Source organism: Chiloscyllium plagiosum, unplaced genomic scaffold (assembly GCF_037043375.1).
Source record: "Chiloscyllium plagiosum isolate Xiang-an unplaced genomic scaffold, Cpla_swu_hap1 HiC_scaffold_15, whole genome shotgun sequence".
Classification (NCBI taxonomy): Eukaryota; Metazoa; Chordata; class Chondrichthyes; order Orectolobiformes; family Hemiscylliidae; genus Chiloscyllium; species Chiloscyllium plagiosum.
Window position 1 is genome coordinate 11,916,008 of NW_028270153.1, and position 17,719 is coordinate 11,933,726.

Genomic DNA, 17,719 nt, shown 5'->3' on the forward strand with positions numbered 1-17,719 from the left:
AATATTAAAAGATAAACATTCCTTGTGGTATCCCCCACAGAATATGTAATACTGTAATGTAATCTAATCTAATCTAATATATCAAGTCCTTTTATTTTATAACCTTGTATTTTCTGCAACAACTATAAGACAATTTGGCAGTTGGTTCGTGCCATGGCATCTCGGAGTTGCAAAGCAATACCCAAATTCTGTTTCTGTCCTCTTTTCAAAACCCAGCCCATAATATTGTCATTTAAAATTACAAACAGGACAATACTGATGGGTTTGCAAGTACATGCTTTCACATTCATTGTCCATTGAGAGAAAATCAATTGAAATACTACTTTGCAGCTGCCAGTTTTTGTTGTTTAAAGGTAAGTAGCATAATGGAACATGATGAAGAGGGCTTTTGCCCGAAACATTGACTCCTTGGATGCTGCCTGACCTGCTGTACTTTTCCAGCACCACACTCTTGACTCTAGTGTCCAGCATCTGCAGTCCTCACTTTCGCCTAATGGAACATGATGTACACTAATGTTCTCCCAGCTTCAGAGCTGGCGTTGACCATTCAGTCCTCAGGCCTGCTCAATCATTCAATAAATTAGTGACTAACCCATACCTCAACACTATTGTCCAACTTTAGCTTCATATATCCAGCAGTGTCCTTTTTGGTCAATATCTACTGGTTTCAGTCAATTATTTCTAAGACCATGAAACCACAAGAAGTAGGAACTGGAATAGGCAATGCAGCCCTTTTATTCCTGAAACGTTGCCCGAAACGTTGATTTCGCTGCTCGTTGGATGCTGCCTGAATTGCTGTACTCTTCCAGCACTACTGATCCAGAAGCCCCACAAGTCTGCCCACCATTCAACAGGAGCATGGCACGTTGCCCGAAACGTTGATTTCGCTGCTCGTTGGATGCTGCCTGAATTGCTGTACTCTTCCAGCACTACTGATCCAGAAGCCCCACAAGTCTGCCCACCATTCAACAGGAGCATGGCTGGTTTGATATTCCTCCTGTCTACTTTCCCGTCCCTTTCCATGTAACCCTTGATTCCCCAACTGACCAAGAATCTATCTCAGCCTTAAAACACACACAAGGACTCGGCCCCCACAGCTCTCTGTGGCTCGGAGTTTCAAAGAGTCACTGAGGTCAGAGAGAAGAAATTCCTCCTCATCTCCGTATTACATTGCCAACCCTTTGATTAGTCAATACACGTAATATTGCATTTTAAAAATTAATTTTATTTCCTAATCAATCTGTTTAGAAATGGTCTATATGTCTCTGGAGCAAGTGGGACTCGAGGCCCAGGAAGGTAGAGGTATTTCCACTGTACCACCACGAGCCCTCTACAATTGTGCCCTCCTTTTTCATTTACCTACGTTTTAATCAACCTGTTCAGAGACCTCTGAAGCCAGTGGGACTTGAGTTGGGGTTCTCTGTTCAGGGGTAGCGACACTACCACTGCACCACAAGTGCCCTCTAATATTTTCTTTTCATTTAACCTATTTTCTAATCAGCCTGTTCAGAGATGTTTTTATGCAAGCCCCTCTTAAAAAAGTAAACTTCCAAGTTATTCTGGGTGGTTCCTGAACCCATGCCCCTGAGGATAAAGGCTGCATGCCCAGCCAGGAACATACTGCATGTCATGATATCCAGCAATTAACTAATAACTGACTTTAGAGTGCGGTTATTTATACTGACAAGCGCAATTGGTCTTAGATCAATAAGGCTTAGAAGCCACGCTGCTGAGTGTACCATTTCTAGTTTGTAAAGTATTTGTGCCTTTTGTACGATGTGATTTGTGCCTCAGTATATTCCCTAACCGGCCTTGAATGTCCGCACTGCCTTTTCATTAACACCGCAACTTTAACAACTTACCAAATCTGCTGTTTAAAAAGATTTGACATCCTTTCAAATACCGAGACAAATAAAAACAGGTCTTTTTTTTTAGCTCTTGGAAGATACTTTCCGTCGATTTTATTTTTCACAGGTGTTGTACTCGGTGCGGACCCTGTTTGCAGTCTATGCCCTCGTCGGCTCAATGACAGACTTTCAAACCGTACACAAAAAGGAAATGATAAATTCCAAGACTGCACCTTACCGTGATACGCGATTGGTTGATGTACGCTGTTGTAAAAACATGATTGATGGGCATTAAGGCGGAGGGATTTATTGCGAAATGTGATAATTAATTCTTCTGGATAGGAAATATATTCAGCCAAGAAATTGATTAACTGTGTATGACCACAGCCTCACAACTTTCGTGAGTTGTAACACAAAAGACGGAAACTCTGTACCATAAAGTTGGAGAATATAATTTGAAACTGCTGAATTTATTTCGGATCTCTGAATTAGATCCCAGCTAAGATTCTAACTCATACGGTTTAGTGGAATGGTGCAAGCAGGATGATTGCAACCCCGACCTGAATTCAAAAGACCTGAAAGAACAGGTACAGCTTACGTTTGAAAGAGATAGCAACTCTTGGCAAAAAATCAAAGCCGCAATTTAGAGTCGTTTTGCTCCAAAGCAGCACGCTGGCTCAGTGGTTAGCACTGCTACCTCACAGCTACCAGGGACCTGGGTTCGATTCCAGCCCCAGGTGACTGTCTCTGTCCGAAGTGTGAAGGTTAGGTGAATTGGCTGTGCTAAACTGCCTGTAGGGTCACAGGGATATATAGGTTAGGTGCATTAGTCAGGGGTATATGTAGAGTAATAGGGTTGGGGAACGCCTTGGTGCGTTACTCGGAGGGTGGATGTGGACTTGTTGGGCTGAAGGGCCTGTTTCCACACTGTATGGATTGTAATCAAACCTTATGACTCAAGCCAAACTTAACTTAGTTGTGCTCTCAACCAATAAAAGTTCTGGCAACGGCGCAAGAATTATGAGACACAAAAACCTGAAGGATAGGCATGAACATTAGAAAGTATAAGACTGTAATCATAAGACATCGGCCATTCAGCCCATCGAGTCTGCTCTACTGTTCAACCAGATCATGGTTGACCTATGATTCGGAGGTGCTGGTGTTGGACTGGGGTGTACAAAGTTAAAAATCACACAATACCAGGTTATAGTCCAACAGGTTTAATTGGAAGCACACTAGCTTTCGGAGCGCTGCTCCTTCATCAGGTGATTGTGGAGGGCTCAATCGTAACACAGAATTTATAGCAAAAATTTGCAGTGTGATGTAACTGAAATTATACATTAAAAAGCTGATTGTCTGTTAAGCCTTTCATTTGTTAGAATACAGTGATAGTTTCACTTCTTTCATGTGTAAATCACAAAACCTTTTTTTTAAAGTTGCATTCTCGGGTTAGCTGTTAACAATATGTTAACAGCTAGACAATATGTTGAAGGTCTTAGCCCCCTGTGTTCTCTGTCTATGACCTGATGTTTAGATTGATTCCAATCTAAAAAGTGATAGAACAGAGTTTTACATACATTCATGTATTTTTTAAACTCAGAGTTCTACATCAATGTATGCAGTTTTTGAGCAAAGTAACCCTGAAAGTACAAATTCACCCCAAAAAATATATGTGTGCATGTGGGTCTTTGCCTGTCTGTGTGTGTATGTGCCTGTCTGGGGTGGGGGTTGTGAGTGTGAGAAAGTGTATGTGTGTGTGTGTGTGTAGTGAGTGCAGAGTGTCTTAAGTCTGTGAGGGGGTCCATGTGTGAGTGTGGGAGTGTGTGTGTCTATAAGGGTGTGTGTGGGTGTCTGTGTGCATGTCTGTGTGTACCTGTGTCCGTGTGTATGTGAGAGTGTGTGTGTATAGGAATATCTGTGCGTGTGTGTGTAGTGCAATGGTGATCACCTGTAATGTGACATGAACCCAAGGTCCCGGTTGAGGCCCTCCCTATGGGTACCGAACTTAGCTATCAGCCTCTGCTCGGCCACTTTCCTCTGCTGCCTTTCCCGAAGTCCACCTTGGAGGATGGTCACCCGAAGGTCCGAGGCTGAATGTCCTGGATGTGACCCACAGCCCCAGCCTATTCAACCTCTCTCTATAGCTCAAATACTCCAAACCTGTAAATCTTTTCTGAACCCTTTCAAGTTTCACAACAACCTTCCGATAGGAAGGAGACCAGAATTGCATGCAATATTCCAACAGTGGCCTAACCAATGTCCTGTACAGCCGCAACATGACCTCCCAACTCCTGTACTCAATACTCTGACCAGTAGAGGAAAGCATACCAAACGCTGCCTTCACTATGCTATCTAACTGCAACTCCACTTTCAAGGAGCTATGAACCTGCACTCCAAGGTCTCTTTGTTCAGCAACACTCCCTAGGACCTTACCATTAAGTGTATAGGTCCTGCTAAGATTTGCTTTCCCAAAATGCAGCACCTCGCATTTACCTAAATTAAACTCCATTTGCCACTCCTCAGCCCATTGGCCCATCTGGTCAAGATCCTGTTGTAATCTGAGGTAACCTTCTTCGCTGTCCACTACACCTCCAATTTTGGTGTCACCTGCAAACTTACTAACTGTACTTCTTATGCTCACATCCAAATCACACATATAAATGACGAAAAGTAGTGGACCCAGCACCAATCCTTGTGGCACTCCACTGGTCACAGGCCTCCAGTCTGAAAAACAACCCTCCACCACCCCCTCTGTCTTCTACCTTTGAGTCAGTTCTGTATCCAAATGGCTAGTTCTCCCTGTATTCCATGAGATCTAACCTTGCTAACCAATCTCCCATGGGGAACCTTGTTTAACACCTTACTGAAGTCCATGTAGATCACATCTACCGCTCTGCCCTCATCAATCCTCTTTGTTACTTCTTCAAAACACTCAATCAAGTTTGTGAGACATGATTTCCCACGCACAAAGCCATGCTGACTATCCCTAATCAATCCTTGTCTTTCCAAATACATGTATATCCTGTCCCTCAGGATTCCCTCCAACAACACGCCCACCACCGATGCCAGGCTCACTGCTCTATAGTTCCCTGGCTTGTCCTTACCACCTTTCTTAAACAGTGGCACCACGTTAGCAAACTTCCAGTCTTCCGGCACTTCACCTGTGACTATCGATGATACAAATATCTTAGCAAGGGGCCCAGCAATCACTTCCCTAGCTACCCTCAGTTCTAAAGTACACCTGATCAGGATGAAGATTGTCATATTTTATTTATTAATCTGCTCCCTTTCCTTGATTCAAAATAGATTATACCCTAATTTGATCGCTGAGACACTCATCTAGTAAACTATTGTGACTGCATCTGGTGAATTTCTCCAAAACACTAACTGCAAGTTTAATTTTATAGACGAGGCAATCCAACTTTCTACGATTACTGTGTTACTCTTGCTTATGCTTTTTTCTTAATGAACAGGAGGTATGGAAGGCTAGGACTCTGAGCGGGATGTGGGCTGGAGAAGATTAGGGAGGAAGCAAGGCTAGACTGGAATTTGAAGACAAGGATGAGGATTTTAAAATTGAGCTGGCACAAATAAACCCTGGCATGATGGATGACTTTAAGGTGACAAGGGACCTAACAGGCAACATTTTCATGCAGGCAATGGTGCATGTATGGAATGAGCTGTCAGAGGAAGTGGTGAAGGCTGGTACAATTGCAACATTTAAAGTGTATATGATGTGTATCAAAGGGTTTAGAGAGATATGGGCCAAATGCTGGCAAATGGGATGAGATTTATTTAGTATATCTGAAGGATCTGTTTCTGTGCTGTATATCTCTATGATTCTATGACTCTGTTAAGACTTGGTATCAATTAGGTACAGACAGCATATTAACTCATATTGTGGAAGGTGGAAGATGGAAGACTGTCCAGAATGTCATAAATCCAGAGTTAGCAAAATGAAGACATGGATAAGGGCTTCGGTAGCTGGCTAGCTGAGATGGAGCGTTATGAGTGACCTTGCCTGCAATTGGGTTGACAATTCTTTAAGTATTGCATACCATCTGTCAATGAAAATAGATGTGACCCTCAAAACATTTCGTCCCTGATCACATGAGAGTTGTTTCTGGAGTATGAGGCTCTTATCATGAAATTGGATTGAGACATGACAATCAAGCATCACGCAGAATCAATAAGATGTCACAAAGCAGGTCCCTTTTTTCAAGGATACTATGTCCTTGCTTTCTTTCAGAGGGGTCATAATCCAGCTCCCAGTTCAGATTAGACTGGTTTGGTACAGAGCTTAAAGGTTATTGCGAGGTCTTTTTGTTTATATGTAAACAGATGAGACTTCAGGCCAAAGTGGTCATGTTTTAGAAGTGACCTGTATAATGAAATGGAGACCATCACACATTCAAGCAGATGACAAATGGGTAGCGATTCATCAAATTGTTTTTCCAGTGGGACGTAGAAAGGAGGTGCTGCGAGTGGCGGATGAGCTACCACTTGGAGGTCATTTACGGGTGAGGAAAACACAGTCTAAAATACAAAAATATTTTTACTGGCCCGGACTACACAAATATGTAGTTGAATTTTGCTCGACGTGTCATACACATCAGCTAATTAGAAAACCACAGGCAGTAATAAAACTTGTACCTTTAATACCTATTCCAACATTTGAGGAATCTTTCACAAGAGTCTTGTTTGGTTGCGTAGGTCCCCTACCTCAAACAAAAAGTGGGAATAAGTATTTATTAACAATCATGGATGTGTCGACTAGATTTTCAGAGTCAATCCCATTATGCAACATCACAGCTAAAAGGGTTGTAGAAGAATACTTAATTTTTTTACTATATGTGGACTACCAATAGAGATCCAGTCAGATCAAGGATCAAACTTCACATCCAAACTATTCAAGGAGGTTATGGATAATGTGGGAATGAAGCAATTCAAATCTACTGCGTACCATCCAGAATCATATGGAGCGCTAGAGAGATGGCATCAAATACTAAAACCCATGTTGAGGGCTTATGGTCAGGATTATTCAGATGATTGGGATAAGGGAGTTCCTTTTGTACTTTTTGCGATCAGAGATGAACCAAATGAATCGACCAAATTCAGTCCATTTGAATTATTTTTTGGGCATGAATTAAGAGGGCCATTAAAATTGATTAAGGAGAAATTAGTAAGTCAAAAATCAGAGACCACCCATTTGGACTATGAGTCAAATTATAGAGAACAATTAAATAGAGCTGGAGAGTTGGCGAGACAGCATTTAAAAGTATCACAAAAATTTGCAATTTTGCAATTAGGGATAAGGTATTGGTGTTACTTCCAGTAACAGGTGAGTCTTTAAAAGCAAGTTGAGTGGACTTTCTCAAATCGAGAGGAAATTGAGTGAGGTGAACAACTTGATAAGGACTCCATACAGGAAGAAATCATGTGTGTCATGTAAATATGCTCAAAAGGTATTTTGATAGGGAAGAAAAGCAAGAGAAAGTGTTAATGATTACAGCACAGAAGAAAGAACCAAGTTCAGAGGATTCTAATATGGTCATTCCTCAAATCAAATTGGACAATGAGGAAGTTGTCAAAAATTGGGATAAATTATTGAGTTACCTTCCACAAGAAAATTGAAATGACCTGAAAAAATTATTACTATCACATGGAGAAATATGCGGAAATAAACTGGGAAGTACTAACCTAATAATGCAAGATGTAGTTATAGGAGATGCTGTTCTGATTAAGCAACTTCCTTCTAGGTATAACTCTCTGAAGTTGGCACAGATTCAGAAGGAGATCGAGCATATGCTTTGAGATGGCATAATCAAAGTGAGTTACAGTGAATGGAGCTCACCCATTGTCATAGTGCCAAAGCCAAATGGTATCCAATGGTTATGTGTGGACTATCACAAAGTCAACGCCATTACAAAGACTGATGCAAATCCAATTCCACTGTTGAGGGACTGTGTCGAAAAAGTGGGACAAGCAACTTACATTTCTAAGTTGGACTTGCTCAGAGGCTACTGGCAAGTATCTCTGTCAGAGACAGTAAAGGCAATTTCGGCTTTCGTAATGTCAGATGGACTATATCAGTTCAAAGTCATGCCATTTAGTATGAAAAACGCTCCAGTTGCATTTCAGAGATTACCCAACTGTGTGGTGTATATTGATGATTTGGTGGTTTTTAGTCACCCATGGAAGGAACATTTACAGCATTTATCAGACTTGTTCAATCGACTTCAGAAGACAGGCTTGGTGATAAACCTGGCTAAAAGTGAATTTGCCAAAGCCCAAGTCACCTTCCTGGGGGTGACTCTGTGGGTGACTCTGGGGGTTACTCTGTAGGGGGGTGACTTTGTGGGGCAGTGACTCTGTAGGGGGGGGTGACTCTGTGGTGGGTGACTCTGTGGTAGCCATGTTATTGGACACGGACAAATGGCCCCACGAGGTGCAAAAACGAAAGTAATTGGGGAATTTCCCACACCGTCGATGAAAAGAGCAGTACCACAGTTCCTGGGGTTGAGTGGATTTTACCGAAAGGTCAGGTCCACAGCCCCCTACAACCCACCCTCCCATCCTGGCACTTTCCCCTGCCACCGCAGGAACTGTAAAACCTGCGCCCACACCTCCTCCCTCACCTCTATCCAAGGCCCTAAAGGAGCCTTCCACATCCATCAAAGTTTTACTTGCACATCCACTAATATCATTTATTGTATCCATTGCTCCCGATGCGGTCTCCTCTACATTGGGGAGACTGGGCGCCTCCTAGCAGAGCGCTTTAGGGAACATCTCCAGGACACCCGCACCAATCAACCACACCGCCCTGTGGCCCAACATTTCCAAATCCCCCTCCCCCTCAGCTGAGGACATGGAGGTCCTGGGCCTCCTTCACCGCCGCATCCTCATCACCAGATGCCTGGAGGAAGAACGCCTCATCTTCTGTCTCAGAACACTTCAACCCCAGGGCATCAATGTGGACTTCAACAGTTTTCTCATTTCCCCTTCCCCCACCTCACCCTAGTTCCAAACTTCCAGCTCAGCACTGTCCCCATGACTTGTCCAGACTTGTCCTACCTGCCTATCTCCTTTTCCACCTATCCACTCCACCCTCTCACCTTCAACCCCTCCCCCACTCACCCATTGTACTCTATGCTACTTTCTCCCCACCCCCACCCTCCTCTAGCTTATCTCTTCACGCTTCAGGCTCTCTGCCTTTATTCCTGATGAAGGGCTTTTGCCCGAAACGTCGATTTCGCTGCTCCTTGGATGCTGCCTGAACTGCTGTGCTCTTCCAGCACCACTAATCCAGAATCTGGATTTTACCGAAAGTTTGTGCCGAACTTTAGCAGTGTGGCTGCTCTTCTCACTGAATAGTTTAAAAAGGGCAAGAAGTTTCAGTGGACAGCAGACTGTCAAAAGGCATTTGACCACCTAAGACCTGTGTTAACCACTGCCCAGTATTAGCCACACAGAGCCTTTCTAGGTGGCTATCGATGCCAGCGATATGGGTGTCAGTGTGGTGCTCCTACAGGAGGATGATGAGCAGATAGAAAGACTCATTGGGTATTTTTCCAGGAAGTTGAACATTCATCAACAGAAATATTCAATGATGGAGAAAGAGACTTTCAGCTTGGTGTGGGCATTACAATATTTGATTGCCATTGCGTTATCAAGACTTGAATGGGATACATGGTGGGTGTGCCACGGCCTGAATTCGCATGTGGTTCTGCATGTTACTAGTTAGTGTAGTGTATATGTGTGTTTTAGACCACTAAGTAGTTTGTTTTTGAAGGGTTTTAAAAATATAACCATCTTTTAGTAATGATGGTTGATTTTTTTTAAGGGGGGAGGTGTCACAAAGCTGGTTCCTTTTTCTAAAAGCTGTTTCTTTTCTCAAGGATGCTATGTCCTTGGTTTCTATCAGAGGGGTCATAAACCAGCTCCTGGTTCTGAGAAGACTGGTTGGCACAGAGCTTAAAGGGCCTTTTTGTTTATATGTAAACAGATGAGGCCAAAGTGGTCATGTTTTAGAAGTGGCCTGTATAATGTAAAGGGCGTGGTCAGCTCTTGAGTGGGCAGTTCAGTCCAGAGCTAGTTAGGAGTTCAACAGTGAGCTGTGTGGAAACTCTCTCTTTCTCCCTTTCTGCCCTTCTAACTTCAACCTGTAAGCATCTGTTCCTTTTACTTGCTGTGCTTTAAAGGGGTTTGCTTATTGGGACTGTTGTGTACATTTGGAACAGCATAATTAAGTCTACTTTGGACGGACTGAGTTCTGTAGGGGTTCTTTATTCTGTTCTTGGTGTTTCACTGTGTAATTTTGTGAATAAATTTCTGTCTGCTTTAAAACCTAGTAGTCAACCGAGCTAACTTACTCCGGGTAATTTTCACTGTACACTTGCTGAAACAAATTGCAAAGTTATAGATTAGATTTGATTTCCTACAGTATGGAAACAGGCCATCTGGCCCAATAAGTTCACACCAGCCCTCCAAAGAGTAACCCACCCAGACCCATTTACCCCTGATTATCACACCTGACCCTATCGTCAATTTAGCATGGCCAATTCACCTGACCTGCACATCTTTGGATTGTGGGAGGAAACTCACGCAGACATGGGGAGAAAGTGCAAACTCTACACAGACAGTTGCCCAAGGCAGGAATCGAACCCAGGTCCCTGGTACTGTGAGGCAGCAGTGCTAACCACTGAGATACGAGATTCTGGGGTGCTGGTTCAAGAATGTTTTGAGTGGCCTGGCCTAGTCCATAACAATGTAACTCAGGGTGTCAGGGTGGTTGGAGATTGGGTGCTGGCTGTTGGAACATTGGAAAGGAATGGTTGCAGTATGGTGGTTTTCGGGGATATATCCTGGTCGGTTGACATTGTAAACGGATGGTTGGAGGATATTCATCAAAGCAATGGAGGCTTTCTTGGGAGAGGTGGAAACACATTACTGCCCAATGAGTCAGATAATATACAATGATAAACAATGTAATTATCAGAAGACACAAGTTAAACTATTAACATGAGAGGAGGAAGAAGTAGTATTGGTGAAAATCACTTGGTTTGTCAGAAGGCAATTGAAATGGACAGGGTTCGGTTTGTGTGCCTGGTGGTACTCCACAATAAACAGGGAGAGACTGTTACTGGATGAGCCTCCCTTGCTTCACCTTGAGCCACTGAGTGGTGAGGGATTGAAACAAAGGTGAAGTCTGACTTTTTATTCCTTGGATCCTGCAAAATGTCAAACCTCTGAATGGATTTTTCTGCATTAAACCTGCGGGCAGTTCTGCCAGGTCGATATGTGATGGCCAGGTGAGGCAGGCAGGTAGTGTAAGAGTCTCCTGTGGCTATTCCCCTCGCTAACAGGTATACCCTTTTGGATACTGTTGGGGAGGGGTAGCCTCTCAGAGGAGCATAACAACAGCAGCCAGGCCTGTGGCACCACAACTGGCTCTGTTGTAGAGCAGCGGTGGGCAAAGTCCAAGGGAGTGATAGTGGTCAGAGACTCACTAGTTAGGGGCACCGACAAGTGTTTCTGTGGCCATGTTGAAGAATCCAGGATGGTGTGTTGCCTCCCTGGTGCCAGGCTCAAGGACATCTCTGAGCATTTGTGTGAAATTCTTAAAGGACCAGAGGTGGTTGTGCACATTAGTACCAATGACATTGGCAGAAAGAGGGATGAGGTCCTGCGGAGTTAGGAAAGGGGCTGAAAAGCTGGACCTCGAGGGTAGTAATCTCTGAGTTACTACCAGTGCCATGTGCTCGTGAGGCAAGGAATAGAAAGATAGGACAGATGAATATGTGGCTAAGGAGCTGGTGCAGGGAGCAGGGTTTCTTGGGTCATTAGGACCTCTTCTAGGGCAGGGGGGACCTGTACTAGAGGGACAAGTTGCATCTAGACGAGGGGAACCAATATCCAATATCAAGGTGCAGGGAGGTTTGTTAGTGCTACTCGGGAGGGTTTAAACTGGAGTGTCGGGGGACTGGGAACCAGAACAGCAGGTCGACAAGTAGAGGGATTGAGGGGAAAGTACATATTAGGACCAGTACGTCAGACAAGAAGAACAAGCAGAGACAGGTAACTGAATGCAATGGTAGTAATGGGCTGAGTGCTGCAAGGTGACATTGGCTACTCTGTATTGATCCTGTAGGAAAAAGGTCGGGACTGGGGACCCCGGTCAGGGAAGTGTTCATCACTACCTGATGGATTTGGTTTAGGGAGCTGCCTCTTTCAGATATTGCTGGTGGAAATTAATATATAATAAGGAAAGAGGGCAGGTTCGGTAAATTTCTCACCCTACAGTATTGATATGGCTGGTGGAAGTTATTTATAGCAGAGTAAGGAGTCATAAGGTAAAATGGAACAGTCCGTCTATGTAGTTGGGAAGGGCGACAAGCTGTGACAAAATAACTGATCAGGAAAATGGGTTGTAGGCCCCTCTGAGAGATTGGTCATTTTGGTAAATTGTTATCTACAAATTAAAGGATATCCAGTTTGAACTTTTGAGTAATTGTGATGGTATGTGTGGTGAAAGCTTTCATTTGAATGGTGAATTGATTCCAAAACAACGACTTAGCACTTTTAATTGTGATCGCATTAAAACAATTGACCAGAGTGCCAGTGTTTAGTCCTGTCTGTGTTGGTTTTGTGTTGTTGCTTATTCTTTGTTTCTGGTTTGTTTGTTTGCAGAACGCTGGGCTGAACCCTAAAATGTCAGAGAGAGGCTGCCCTTGGGGGACAAGTAAGTCTTGTCTCACTGAGAAGTGTGAGCAAGCGACAGTCTGCCATCTCACGGAGGACACAGAAGTGCCCCGTTGCAAAAGTAAGGTGGGGGGGGGGAAAGGAAATATAGAAGGTGGGTGCAGAGACCCTTTGTGGGGTAGGATTCGTGTGATCCAATGTCTGGATGCGTTTGGGAAGGTGGCTGGGGGCCATCAGTCCCCTAAAATTAAAGAGATTGCAGACAGCATCCCGAGGGCTCTTCTGCCACCCCATCACCCTATTCCCTTCAGTACCCCTGCTGAACAGTCTGACCCTTGGGTGGACCAGGTCACTGCTTTGGTCCCTCCCAGCCTTGCTGGGGGAGGCTGTTGCAATTCTCAATACTGGGCGACAAGTTTCTCATGGTCATTTCTCAACAGGGTCCTAGTGTCTGGAAGGAAAGTCATGGTGATTTATGAAGCTTATCTGCTCATTTCTTAACAAAAAAAATCTAAACCTAACATTGAGGAAAATCACCTCAGACTAACATTTGTTCATTAAGTGGAGGAATCACAGTGAACTTTATGTAGTTTAATTAAAAAAATTGTGAAACAGAGTATAAAGGGGGATCTGGATATACCAAACCAACAATATTGTTTTCAGAAAAGGATACTGGTTGAATTGAATCTTTGCTTCAGACCCATTTGCCTCCACTTAATTTTAAGACTGCTGCATTTCCTTTGTCAGTGCAGAGTGCCATTCACAGCTTTATTCTCTGTAAATTTCCCTTCCTCACTGAGAACTGAAATGTCAGTTCAATATTATCTTGAAAAAAAAAATCATGTAACAAAGGTTAAGATACTGTTGTAAATATCTGTGTCTTTGGGTTAGTCATTATTTGTGCAAGCGAAGCATTTTGACAAGAGTTTTATTAATACTGCTGCAATCATTTCACAGCCAAGGACATTATAAATGAGCAATGACTGATCAGAACTGCTTGAAAAAAAAAACAAATTGGGGTTTAAATTGAAAGACTAGAACCAGGTAACTATAATGGAGTTCAGAGTTGGAAGCTGTGCACATTCCACATTATAGCACTGGATTTTGATTAAATGAATTTCCAGTTTACATTGAAGACTCTTAACAAAACTCCTACTCGATAGGAATAAACTTATGGTTTGGTCAGCTGAGTGGAATATGCATGTAATTGAACAATCCTGCTACAATTTCATACATACAACACACTAAGCAGATTTGAATCATTTCTGTGACTTTGAAATCTGTTTGTTTGTTCTTATTACTTCACAGTGCGATGTCTAGTCACTTGTTCAGTTTCCATCTCTCATTAAATATACTTATTACTCAACATTTTAAAACAATTTGTGCTATCCTGAACTGCATTACTACAGTTAGTTCATTAATTGATTGGCAAGGCTTTATGCCTTTCCACATTGTCAGTAATCTGTGTCATTGCCTCATGGTTACTTTAAAGCATGACTGCATTGATTAATGTCCAATTGGTGACAGAAATTATGGCAATATGAGGAAACATGTACGTAGCATAGCAAGCGAGGACCGTTCAGGGAAAGTGAGACTTTCCCTGAGACAGTCCCCTCAGGCGACTGACTGTGTGGAGTTTGCACGTTCTCCCCGTGTCTGCGTGGGTTTCCTCCAGGTGCTCCGGTTTCCTCCCACAGTCCAAAGCTGTGCAGGTCAGGTGAATTGGCCATGCTAAATTGCCTGTAGTGTTAGGTAAGGGGTAAATGTAGGGGTATGGGTGGGTTGCGCTTCAGCGGGTCGGTGTGGACTTGTTGGGCCGAAGGGCCTGTTTCCACACTGTAATGTAATCTAATCTAATCTTTATATTCCTCGTGCAAAGCACTCGCAGTGATCAAATGTTCAACTCACACTAGTGCCGCTGACAGAATCTCCAAGGGCAACGCACAAGTAGATGCTGCCGTCAACCAGGCAGCCTTAAAGCCTACTTTCCTGGTACCATTGGGCTCATGGCAACACCTCGTTACAAAAAGTAGGAGGACGGGTATGCATCACTTACAGGGGGACACCCCTGCAGAGGAACACAGACTGTGGGTCACAGATGGGGTGCATCCTTGATTAGATTAGATTAGATTATATTACAGTGTGGAAACAGGCCCTTCGGCCCAACAAGTCCACACCGACCTGCCGAAGTGAAACCCACCCATACCCCTACATTTTACCCCTTACCTAACACTACGGGCAATTTAGCATGGCCAATTCACATGACCAGCACATCTTTGTGACTGTGGTAGGAAACCGGAGCACCCGGAGGAAACCCACGCAGACACGGGGAGAACGTGCAAACTCCACACAGTTAGTCACCTGAGGCAGGAATTGAACCCCGGTCTCTGGCGCTGTGAAGCAGCAGTGCTAACCACTGTGCCACCGTGATGTTCGTACCAAACTGTAGGACAGGTCTGTGTTCCTTCTTTGCTTTTACTAATCTTGGTGGATTATGTACATAACTGCACACACCTAGGCAAGGAAGGAATGGTCAGCACTTTGCTACAAACCTGGTGGCACCCTGATTCCCAAAACAATAGCTGAGAAAGGAGCCAAAGCATGATCCACAAAAAGACAAATGCTGGAAAAGGGATGCCTTGTGGTTGTGGGACTATCCCCTTGCCTGGTGGGCCTTTCAATTGTCTACAACTGGATTTCATACAATTACCCAAGGTACAATGTTATAAGTATTGGCTTTAGCAAATAGATTGAGGCAATCCCGATAAGGGACAACAAGGTTGTAACAGTGGTAAAAATATTGTTGAGGGAAATAATTCCCCGCTATGAACTCCCAGAGACAATAAGCTCAGAGAATGGGCCACTCTTCGTGGCTAAAATTAACCAGGGGATCTGCAGGGAACTAGCAATAAAACAACAATTCCACTGCATTCACCACCCAAAAACGGCTGGAGTGGTGGGAACCAGCAAATGGTACCCTAAAAAATAAGCTGGCAAAGCTAAAACAGGAAACAGACCTAAGTTGGGTGAAGGTCCTACCCTTGGCCCTGTTCCACATGAGGGTTACCCCTTCAAGCAAAACCGGTCTGTGTCCTGCTGAGGTGGTTTACTGGAAGCCCATGAGGACCCCATGGGGACCTGGGATAGTCCGACTCCCCCTCCCCGACAGACTAGATATGACCACCCTGGGAGAGAAGGTGAGGGCGTACCTACAGGAGCTAACCAAATCTCTCTTAAGTTTGCATTCGCAGGTATGCCAGGCTTACCGAGAGCGTGACAATCTGCCTGAAGGGGGCTATCCCGTTGCCAAGTCAGGGGATTTTGTCCTGATAAACGACTGGGAATGAAGGAAGCTGGGACCAAGATGGAAAGGACAGTTTCAGGTGCTGCTGACCACCCCTACGGCTGTGAAGGTAGAAGGGCACCCCGGTGTATTCACAGACCCGACTGCAAAAGAATCATCGTGGAAACCGACGCCAATGAAGAACAAAGATGTTTTCCATACTTGTGACTTTGATGACTTTGGGAAATGGGGCCTTGGGAATAGATGGATTTCAAACTGACACCCCTATGCATAATCCATTTTTTCACCTGGCCTACCAGACAGCCCGTGTGACAGGGAGAGACACCCGCTGTTGGGTATGTGACCACATGCCACCCCACTCGGGGGGAGAAGGGGAATCCCTTTGTGGCCCGTACTTTTTCGCTGGCACCAAGTGGCTGAATAGTTGCTGTGTCAAAGCCTTTCCGGTGATCTTGCTAACACCAATGATGCACGGGAATGGCAGTCAGCAGGGTATAACCTGACCTTATTCAGGGAATGGTACCAACCAATCACATAGACATCCATTCTCAATAACACCGTCGACTTCACCATTTGGTTCAGTCGGGAAGGGAAACCCTCTTAAGGTACCTATGTGGGAACGAGTGAATGCTCCTCTACCATCCCCTGGGTCAAACTTATTCAGAATTTAACAGAATATGGGTACTTTATATGTGATTGGTCTGCTGTCACACCTGCTCCCAGGTTTTGTGTGTGTGTGTATGTGTGTGTGTGTGTTGGGGGGGTGGGGGGGGAAAGCGGTGGCACAGTTTCCACCTAAACAGCTTACAGTGGCACATACTTTATTTGCAGGTTGAAAGCCGACCCCTGGCTTCCGTCCGATTGGAGGGGGTCATATTACATGGGGGTATGTTGTACTCCGAAGCACTGTTGGTGTTTCCTGCTTTCTATTTATACGTTTGGGAAAGCAGTGCTTCGTCTAGAGGCCCACTGAAGATGTTACCTATTAAGGTGACGTAACTTCTGAAAATGAACCTTCCAGCTCAGCGAGCAAGCCTACATCACAGATTAATACAAAAGGTCTCTAAATCATATGGTTGATTGTCATTAAATTGTATATTATAATTTTACAAGCCCTGGTGATTGTCGATGTCCTGTGATAACTAGTGGATGGATTACAGGGACTGATTATCATATTCTTCATGATCATGTGTTGATGGGAAGAGATTAAAACAGAAGGGGTTTGCCTGTTCTCAATGGGGAATTCACATACCTATGAAGGGTGATGAAATGTCTGAAAATGAACCTTCCAGCTCAGTGAGCAAACCTTCATCCAGAACCTCAAACTGAGTTACAAATCTTCTCAAAACTTGCTAAAAAGTACTGCCTTTGTGTGTAGAGCAGAGATTCATGAAGAAGTGTCACCACAAGTAGACGTACGACTACTTTTGGGGACATTGAGAATCTCTCGCTGGCTCTGATAATAAAGCATCTACCATTGTACTGAAAATTGTATTGTCCGGATTTGTGGAACAAAATATACATCAACATACGCAGCCTGCAATACATTACCAATGAGGATGAGCACCTCGCCAAGACCTTCCCCATGCCTCCGATTCTCGCCTTTACACAACCACCAACCCTCAAATTGTTCACAGCAAACTGCCTGGCTCTCAGGACAACACCATACAACCTTGTCATGGTAGACGCTGCAAGACATGTCAGAGTGTCGACACGGATACCACCATTACATGTGGGGACACCTCCCACCATGTATATGACCGGTGCTCATGTGACTCAGCCAACATTGTCTATCTCATATACTGCAGGCAAGGATACCCTGAGGCATGGTACATTGGGGAAACTGAGCAGAGGCTACGGCAACAGA

General features: G+C 44.2%; 1 protein-coding gene across 1 annotated transcript in view; it reads right to left on the reverse strand.

Moving 5' to 3' along the window:
• The window catches only part of pnp4a (purine nucleoside phosphorylase 4a), a 53,272-nt gene extending 51,250 nt beyond the window's left edge, over positions 1-2,022 (reverse strand). Inside the window, 1 exon segment of the mRNA XM_087994605.1 lies at positions 1,863-2,022. Within this exon segment, the coding sequence (XP_087850731.1) occupies positions 1,863-1,891 (29 nt within the window). The 5' untranslated portion in view covers positions 1,892-2,022.
• Positions 2,023-17,719: the final 15,697 nt, after the last annotated feature.